At 40.6% G+C, this 10,154-nt stretch overlaps 1 protein-coding gene across 6 annotated transcripts in view; it reads left to right on the top strand.

Moving 5' to 3' along the window:
- SUN3 (Sad1 and UNC84 domain containing 3) overlaps positions 1 to 10,154 on the top strand; it is a 67,307-nt gene that overhangs the window by 30,527 nt on the left and 26,626 nt on the right. For 5 of the 6 annotated variants that reach the window (XM_073003869.2, XM_020815536.3, XM_020815531.3 and 2 more), the window contains exons 2-6: positions 874 to 998; positions 3,635 to 3,732; positions 5,966 to 6,056; positions 7,265 to 7,320; positions 9,328 to 9,413. In XM_073003869.2, the coding sequence (XP_072859970.2) occupies positions 898 to 998; positions 3,635 to 3,732; positions 5,966 to 6,056; positions 7,265 to 7,320; positions 9,328 to 9,413 (432 nt within the window). In that variant the 5' untranslated portion in view covers positions 874 to 897. Of the gene's footprint in view, positions 1 to 873; positions 999 to 3,634; positions 3,733 to 5,965; positions 6,057 to 7,264; positions 7,321 to 7,812; positions 7,909 to 9,327; positions 9,414 to 10,154 lie in introns of those variants that run through there. The other variant, XM_073003872.2, reaches the window with a different exon arrangement.

The following is a 10,154-nucleotide window of genomic DNA, read 5'->3' as shown; positions in this document are numbered from 1 at the left end:
TTTTCCTTTTAAAAGGAAACAGGGAAAGCGATCTGACAGCTGCAAAAGCACATGCCTTATCTCACCAGAAAAGGTCATTTTAAAAGGAGCAGTCTCCCTTTATGTGACCATTCCATCTACTGGGGAATTGGTACCAACCTAACTCTTCAAAATAGTAGCCATAAATGAACAATTGTGTAAGTAAGTACAGCATTATACAGCTTACTATTGTTTCATCTTGTCTTCTCCACCAAGATGTGGAAAGGCACCAGCGTAAACTTTTTACACACTTTAGAGTGTGATCACATAGGGAAATTGATTACAATTTAGACCACTTGTAGAATAGTCAGGTGCAGTCTGTTTCCCAGCGGTCACACAGTTTATGCAGAAATTTACTCGCGTCCAAACCCAATCTGTGTCCAAACTGAATGCATGGGCACAGATTGGGGGCAGGCCAGAGTACACAATTATTCATTTACATATATGCTACTTCTGGCTTCCCCCTTTTTAAAAAATAAAACTGGATAAAAAGATGGCTATTGTGAAAGTGATATACACTTCAATAATACTCTTGATACATATTTGACTATTTCACCTGGCTAAACATACTATAGATTTGCTGCCTTTAACAATATTGTATCAAGAAAAAGATACAAAGACTTTCACATTAGGAAAAATGGATTTACAAGTAGATTTTTTCTTATGTCTTCTATTGTTGAAAAATAGTTGTTGCACTTCAGATTATCTTTGAAAGAGCCTAAACAAGTGCAAGGTCTGACATTTTAATTTACACCCCCTGCATTTAATATTGCACATAATTAATTGTGGCAAGGAACTGAATGCAATGATTAATTTTATGTTGTTTCATGTGTCCTTTCTTATTCATTGTTTCAGCCTAAAGTGTTAAGCACATAAAATATGTACAGCAGCCAAAGAACCTCAAGGAGTATCTACTCAGCAGAAGAATCTAATGAAGCAGGCAATGATTTAGACTCTGACACTCAACATCTTTTAGAGAAGTATGCATAATTTTCAACATAACCAAATAATTTTAGTATTGAAGAAGTACACATTTAAATAGAATGGAATGCTTTCTCTTTATTCTTACAAATATGCTTGTTTGACCTTTCAAAGGAGGGGGATATTTTCAGTCAAATGACTAGGGGAACTAAATTTTGTTTTACTCTGGTAAGCTTTCACAGGAATATAAATTTATTTTCTTGCTGATGTTCCTACCATCATTTAGGACAGATCCCAGTGCTCTGTTATGGAAATCCTGAATCTCTCTCAGATTCAGTTCCTGACTGAATTAGCACTTATTTTTCAGCTAAACCAGTCCTAAGGCAAGTTACAGGAAGAGTTTTAATGGACTGTATGATTGCTCTATGCATGTGTAGCTGCACACATAGTGTTATTAAGCAAATTCTATTTTCTATTTATGAAAATTATGCAAGAATATAGCAAGGTCATTTTAGGACTAGAAAAAAAGATGAAGGTACTTATAAGGGGGAGAACATTATCAAATTATGAATAATGTGAGACAGGATCACAGGTCTTTGGAGACTCAAGAGTAAAATTTAGTAGCTAAAATGTGGTAATTGCTTGTGCCTGATGAGTACAGAGGCTATCACCAGGGTATTAGGGGAACAATCTATTTGCACCTGCTGGGTCAGCAGTAAAGCTCAATAGACAAAGGGAGTGAATCAAATAACAAAATTTTTCTGAGATTTTCTTTTGAAAAAAAGTAAAAAAGCAGATACCTAAACCTTCATTTAAGGTTTTTAAGGACTACTAATCTTAGAAATGTTTGATTTTTAAAAGCCAGTGTTTAAAGTGCTGGACTGGGACCTGCTAGATCCAAAACCACAGTTGTGACCTTGAGTGACATCTCTTTGGGTTGTTGTGAGGTTAAACTGTGAGGACAGCATATATGACATTTTGAGCTTATTGGAGGAAATGTGGCATATAAATATAATAAATGAATAAAAACATAATAATTCCATTTTTTAATTATTATATTAAATTGTTGACATTTATATCCTGCCTTATGTTAGAATTCAAAGCAACAATGCAAGACTATATAGAATCAATATAATATCAAAATAAAAACACTGCAAAGCTATTCATATAACAGAAGCACAAATAAAATCAGTCCAGCAACATAGAATCTACTTTTACAATGTGGAACTAATGTAGTTAGCAGTCCCAGTCCACAACAGAGAATAAAATACTTTTTCATACTGTGCACAGTTAAGGTAAACAATGATTCACAGAGGAGTATCTTGTTAGTCTGTTATCAAAAACAACATATATAACAACATATTTGGGGTAAACCTACTGAAACCAATGAACTTAGTGTAGCAATAACTTTTCAAAAGAAAGTCATACTCAGGTGTATATATGCTGTATGGTTCATGAAGCTTTATGAATTGTTTAAAAAGAAACAGATTTTCCAAAACATTTGCTTGCCCTGAAGTATAACCTGATATAGAAGTGTTGCCAGTAAACAAAAGTGTCAGACAAGGGTATATTTTATACCACCTTATCTTTTCAGACCATATGCAGAACATATTATATGAAAAATTTGATTAGATTTAGTTTAAGGAGGGGTGAAAACTGGTGGAAGGAACATCAATAATATAACATATGCAGATGATACCGTATTATACTTGCAAAAATGGTGATGACTTGAAATGGCAGTTAAGAAAAGCTAAAGAAGAAAGTGCAAACATGGGATTACAGTTGAACATCAAAAGTCATAGTACAGAAAAATTGCATTACTTCAATGCAGAGAACAAAGAAATCAACATTGTTGAAGATATTTTTATACTTTAGTTCAGTCATCAATCCAAATTGATTACAGCCAAGAAGAAGGCTGAGACTTGGAAGGGCAGCTATGAAAGCAACTAGAAAATATATTTAAGGGTAAGCATGTGTCGCTAGAGATGAAGGCCAAGATCATCCATATTATTGTATTATTAATTAGTCCATATGGATATGAAACCAAAACAGTGAAAAAAGCTGACAGAAAAATAATAATTCATTTGAAGTGTGGTGTTAGAGGAGAGCTTTACAGGCATCATGGGACTGCCAGAAAGACAAATAGTTGGAGCTTGATAAAATGAAGCCTGAAGTTTCTCTAGAACTAAAATAACAAAACTGTGGCTATTCTACTTTGGGCATATCATGAGAAGAGAAGATTTACTGGAAAAGACAGTAATAATAGGAAAATTTGAAGGCAGTAATATAAGAAGAAGACTTAATGTGAGATGGGCTGACTTTGTAAAGGAAGCCATGTCATTTAGTTTGCAAGATATAAGCAGAGCTTTAATGATAGGGCCTTTTGGAGGTCAATAAATTATAGGGTCATTATAAGTTGGTAATGACTTGACAATACATAACAACAAGCACTAGTTCCATTTAATTTAATGGGCTTGCTCCAAGTTTGGAGACATCCCAATTAGAGAAACCCATAACCAGTGGGTATTTACTATGATAGCTAAATGAATGTCTTGATGCTGACTAAAACATTAAATGTTCTGCTTAGTTACTTCAAGAAGCACATGAATGTAAATGCAGCTGTAGGTGGACTTTTGATGTGAGCCACCTATTCTTATGCATCATTTGAAGCAAAGCATTTCCCCCCATTTTATAGAGTGTCTCAAGGACAAAGAGCATCTTGCACCTGTACAGACAATCACCCTCTCTTCCTTCATGAACGGGAAAATCCACAGTTTCCGTGCCCACCAAAAAGTAAGTTGAACTGTTGGCATAATTGATTGATTGATTTGAGATTCAGGCACACTTAGAATGAATCTAATGAATGAAATATATTTTGCAGCAGCACTGTAAAATGGATTCTACCAGCAAAATCAAAAGAAGGGGGCCCTCAAACAAAATATCATAGTTATGGAACTCAACCTCAAATCAGCACCAGATTTGGCGCAGATATAGTAGAATGTCTGCTCTTGCACTGTGCCAAATTTGGTGATATTTGAGCAAAGAGTTTTCAAGTTGTGCATTTTTAAAAAAAACTAACACTGTTTTACCCCCATGCGTATATGACTTTTCTCTACAGCTCTTAGGAAAGAGTTGAAAAATGTAGACAAGACAAAAATTGCATACCTTGGGAATAAAACCTCCATTTTAACCTCTCTTTTTTCATCCACAGGAATTGGGCTATTGATGACTCTAACTTAGCCCCTTTAATTACTGCTTTTTAGCTCCTAAAACAGCAGTCCCCAACTTTTTTCGGACCGCAGACCAGTTGGGGGGGGCGGGCGGGCTCCGTGCGCGGACTGGTTGGGGGGTGTCACGCAGGTGGGTGTGTTGCACTTGCGGAGGGGCATGTCAAGCTTGTGGGTGGGCGTGTCACGCTTGCATGGAAGGCGAGGAATCCAGGCTCGTGACCACCGCCACCTCCACCGGATCTCTTTGAAGGGCGCACCCCAGAACAGCCGCGCCGCTTGCCCCCACATGGAGGACCGGAGGCGCCAGCTTAGTTGGTCGGGCTTCATCCCCTGCCAGCAGGGCAGTGGCATCCTCCTGTGGTTCTTGGGAGGAAGCAAGGTCATCGCTCTCTGCTCCAGCTTGCTCCTGGCCGCTGGTGAAGGCTTCCAGCCCGGGCTTTGCCAGGACCAGCAGGACGACCACCAGCTGCCCCTTCCACCTTGTGGAAGGTGGCCTGGCCGCCATCCTTGTCCACCGGGTAGGGGAGGCGCAGGCGGCTGGGTGGGGTGAGTTGAGCTGCAGCTCCCGCCTGTGGATCTCCAGCTGGGCCTGGGTGGTGGAACTCAGCAAAGGCAACTCAGTGGTCACCACCAGCTCATGGGGCACTCGGCGGGCGCCAAGTCGCAGTGGTAGTCCTGCAGGTCCATGTAGGAGCGCTACCTGAGGGTCTGGCGCAGGGTGGTGGCAGGGGGGGTCAGTCCAGGCCTGGCAAGAAGTGCTTCTCAACTGCTTCTAGGGCAGTGTCCTGGACAAGGCGGTGAAAGCAGACCGAGTGGGCAGCCAAGTGGAGGGTGACCAGGTGGTGGGGGCCCCAGTGTCGGCGTTAGCTCAGCTCCTCACAGCCGGGGGCCAGGCAGTGTGGTAGGGATGAGTGGCTGCTGCCCGGCGTCGAACAACACTCAGACCACCCCACCAGCCAGAGGGTGCAGAGGTTGAGGTAGCAGGGGTGGAGGGGTATGCTGTAGGCCAGTGATGGTGAACCTATGGCACACGTGCCACAGCTGGCACGCGGAGCCCTTTCTTTTGGCACGTGAGCCATAGGTTGCTACTCTCCTGTCCCCCCTGCGCAGCCAAACCTCGTGAGGCAGCTGCAGCCAAGATTCCCCCTTCTACCACCACTTCCAGGTCCTCCGGGTCTGTCGCCATGATTCCCCCTTAAACTGCCACTTCCAGTCACGCCACCTGCTATTCCCACCCCCCATTTTGGGCACGCGAGCCCAAAAAGGTTCGCCACCACTGCTGTAGGCCATCTCGACTGCTACCTTTGGTGTTGTCAACATCTGGGTTGTCCTTTGCTACATAAATCTTGGCATCCGTTTTTCTGCTAGCAATGCAGGCACAATATTTTGCAGCAAAATTGGGCCATTTTCTGGCGTTTTGACACATTACAAAAGCATGATATCCCACCTTCATAAACTGGAGGTTTTTTTGAAGAATTGACCAACTTAAGTGCTTTTCATTTGAATGTTTAGGATTTCATTTTTAAAAACATTCTGAGATGTATTTCAGTAACTTTCATAAGTATATCAATAACATATAGTAATCATCCAGCCAAAACTAAGTGCATTCAACTTCCACTGATTTCAGTACCTCATTTCTAATTTTCTGGGGACAATTTTGCCAATATTATGGTGCAGTAAATTAACTTTATTTCTGAAGTAAATGTGACCATGTCATTGTGCTGTACAGCATGAGGTTTGTAATGTCATGTAAGCACATTTTGTATTATTTAATTGTACTTTTATATATTTTCCAGAAAGTATCATCAGACTCATCTTTAATTTGATAGTGCTCAGCCTAATAACCCCATTTTGCTTAGTGAAAAAACACTGCAGCACTTTATCAAGGTAAACGTGAACAGTAATCTTTTCTAAATAATGACACAGAAAACAAGCTGCATTTTGAAACAGGACTCACCCATAAATGTGTCATGCACTCTTTTCCCTTCTGAAGTTAGAAATGCAAGAATGTTACTTCAGTAGTTAGCATTGAAGTGTATGTTTCACTTTTTAATTTTTCATGTACATGAGAGAGAGAGAGAGAGAGAGAGAATCAGTGTTTGTGTGTACAAGCAATTACAAAAATCCAGCTGCAGAAAAACTGCACGTTTAAGGGCAATTGAATAATATACAGCTTGCCCTGTTCCTGCTTTTACAGCCAATTCAAAAATTGGACTTGCCAAGATGAGTATGCAGAAGGGGAGGGAAATGTTTATGCTCTCACTGTTATACAGTTTATTGGATTCTGGCTAGTATGTACCATATATGCCGGCGTACAAGACGACTTTTGGGACTCCCAAAACATGCCTCCAAGTGGGGGCCCCGTCTTGTACGCCGGGTGCCAGGAAGGAGCTGCCACCGCCGGTCGCTGCGAGAGTGATGCGGGGCCGCGCTGGCCGGGTAGGAACGCAGGCAGGCAGGCAGGCAGATGGAGGGAGGGAAACGGCGCTCGCTTGCTCGCCTGCCATTCCCGCTTTCCCTCTTCCTCCTCCTCCTCGTCCTTTTCCGCTTTCCCTCTTCCTCCACCTCCTCCTCCCTCTCCTGCCGCTGGCGGGGAGGAACACAGGCGGGCAGGCAGGCAGATGGAGGGAGGGAAGTGCCGCGCGCTCGCTCACCCGCCCCTCCCCGCTTTCCCTCCTCGTCCTCCTGCTGCTGCCCCCCCAAGCCTCTTCCTGGCGCCACATTTTGGGGGGGTCGTCTAATACGGCCCGTCACCTAGTACGGCGGCATATAAGGTATTAGAGGAAAAGTTTAGAACTGAATGAAATACAGTAGAGAAAATTATCTCTTACAACAGCCTTACAAAAGTGCTGGGTATACTGTGGTTCTAGTGAAGGAATCTCTCTCTCTCTCTCTCTCTCTCTCTCTCTCACACACACACACACACACACACACACACACACACACACAGACACACACACACACACACATACATTATCTAATATCAGTAAACAGCACATCAAGACCATAGCAGAAACACCAGTGTGAATGTTTTATCTAATGCTGTAAGATGGTTTAATCCTGACATTATATTCTGTTTCTTTGTTGTTTCACAGTGGGAGCTGTGCTCAGAAAATTGTCTTTTGGATGACCTTGTTCCTGTTATTTTTGGGTGAGCTTCTTCCCATTGGGCTAAGAATTTTTTTAAAAAATCAATTAAAGTTTCACTGGTACTACTGCATATTAGAACCTGCCTTATGAGAAACTGGTTATATGGACATGTCTCAATAATTAAAAAAACATATGTTCCTTATACATGTTCCCAAGGCAAAATGGGTGACACATTTATAAGACTACTTTAAAACTGTCAGTACAAACTAGCTAGTATAGTTCATCCTCAGGCTGTATGGGTGCCACAGAGCTGTGGTGTTCAGAAAAAACATACATAAAAGTTCCAAAAATTATGGTCAGATGTACATCCCATTTCTTTTTTGTTAGACTATGGAAAATAACTAGCAATGGTAATACTAATGGCAGTTCTGTTAATTTGGCTGCAGTTGGCTCACCTAGTGTGTAACTCAAATTTTAACCTAGCTTCCTTGATGTACGGTTGCCACATTTCTCTATACCTCTGTTCCCAACCAAAAGGAATCTTATGTTTCAGTATAAGGCGATGGGAGGAATGCTGAATGACTTGCAGCCCTTCATCTTGTCAGAGTATTGATCTAAATGCTGGAGAATATTGTCTCTTTAAGAAAAGGTATGACATGATGGATTTATGCAGTGAATCTCTGCCGGGTCACTGTGTATCTGATGCAATCCCGGTAGCAAGATTGCATCGGTTTTGTGGATATAAAAGTAACCAAGTCAGTACCATTCTCCAGTGGGTGGAGCTTGAAGTTTTGAGCGTTATGCTGTCCATTTGCTGTCTGGAATGCTGTATATAGCTACTGTAAATATTTTCCTGAAACTATGAGATAAAAAGCCTTTGTTGGAGAAAAACAACAATTTCTCTGTGAGTTATATTGTTCGAATCCTCAGAGTGAAGGTTTTGTTGTGTCTTATTTTTCACTGCTGTCCAGAGAAGAGGAAGCGTAAATTTTCTTTCCTGGACTCCGCTAACTACCAAAGAGTGATTTATTTCACTCACATCCCGACACATCTAACAAGATGAAGAGAGATATTCCAATCTATACCACCAGAGGCAGAATATGAAGCCTCCATTTCTGTCTTAAGTCTGCAGCCCCCATTTTGAAACTTACTTATTAACAAAGGACCTGAAATGGATCACTGGCCATGATATTTAGAACCTTTATGTTTTATCTGATCTAATAAAGTATCATCCACTCTTGCTTTTGGATATGTCTAACAATTCAGTGGAATTTAGAGCATCACTCTTTGTCTGTCTACTCAGAAGGAAGTCTCGCTTGTGTCTTGGCTTACTGAAAAGTCTGTTTCAGACTGCATTTTTAATTCCTTGCAAGTATGTTGAGGATGGTATCTTCAAAATATTTTGGGTTCAAGGAGTATTTGTACTATCTGACATTTAAAAACATGTTTTGTGGCACAGTGAAAAGATGTTTAATGAGACCTTGGAGTTTCTACTCTAGCCAAAGTAATTTAGTAAATCATTGATATGAAAGAACACAGATAGGTAAGAAACTACTGGCATTAAAAACAATTAAAGTGACCATAATATTAACCATTGGTAACTATTTAAACAAGATATGAAACTATGGTTTGATGGTAGAAACTCCAATAGACTATAATTGAGGTTATCAGTAGTGCTAAGTGAACAATTTAGCTGTGGTTCAGGCAGAAAGCTGAATTCATTGAAACCCAAGCTCCAAGGAAAATGCATATGTTCTTCCTCGGCTTCTCATTTTATTTAAAATACTCTAACTGCTTTTTGTAGGAGCCTCAGCTATGTAACCATGTCAACTTTGAAGTATTTGGCCTGATACCTTCATTATGAGATGAAGTTTCAAGCAATATATATTTGTAGAATAAGAAAAATAGATAATGTAATATGAAGAAGCAGAGAGCAACACTTATTCTGTATATGATGCTGAAACTTGCTGATTTAGAGATGTCTGAGAGGCTAAAGCAGGTGATAATCTGCTGACATGAAAGAACTCAAGAAATGGTTTAAATACAAGGTTTTAAAAATTGCTGATAGGTGCTACCTACATGGGACTGTTTGATGGAAGTAAACAGCTATTTGGGGAAGAATGGGAAGACTTCTCCATTTGTGATCTCATCCAGGTGATTTTTTAATATCTAATTTAGTTCACCAACTTCTCTTGTATATGATTAATATGCTGATATAATGACACACAGTAATGGGCTCAAGTTACAGAAAGACAGATTTCAGTTGAATATCAGGAAAAATCTATTGACTGTTAGAGCAGTAAGGCAACGGAACCAATTATCTCACAAGGTGGTGATTGCTTTGACACTGGAAGCATCCAAGAGAAATTTAGACCACTGGTTCTTAACCTTGGGTCACTCAGGGGTTTTGGACTGCAACTCCCAGAAGCTTTCACCACCAACTGTGCTGGCTGGGGTTTCTGGGAGTTGCAGTTCAAAAACATCCGAGTAACAAAGGTTAAGAACCACTGATTTAGACAACCACTTGGCAGATTTTTTAATTTTTATTCCTGCACTGAGCAGGGGGTTAGACTTGACGGCCTTATAGGCCTCTTCCAACTTCACTATTCTATGATTCCATGCATTGTTTCCATTCATTCTGCATCCAAAATCAATGCAGTACTTGTACATATCAGGTAAAATGCTAAATATCTTGTATTCGACCTAGATTTGCCATTTTTTTAAAAATAGCTGCCTCGCATGCAAAAGTTAAGTCAGTGAAGCTCTTCTGATCACTTTGTGTCAAGGTGGAGAATCTGGGGCCCTTCAGATACTGTTGGATAACAGCTAGCATCATTCCTGACCATTAGCCATAATGGCTGTAGTCTGGAGTCCAACAACATTCATAGGAGCACA

Source organism: Pogona vitticeps, chromosome 6 (assembly GCF_051106095.1).
Source record: "Pogona vitticeps strain Pit_001003342236 chromosome 6, PviZW2.1, whole genome shotgun sequence".
Taxonomy (NCBI): Eukaryota; Metazoa; Chordata; class Lepidosauria; order Squamata; family Agamidae; genus Pogona; species Pogona vitticeps.
The sequence above is the reverse complement of the archived record's forward strand: the minus strand, read 5'-3'. Positions and strand labels throughout refer to the sequence as shown.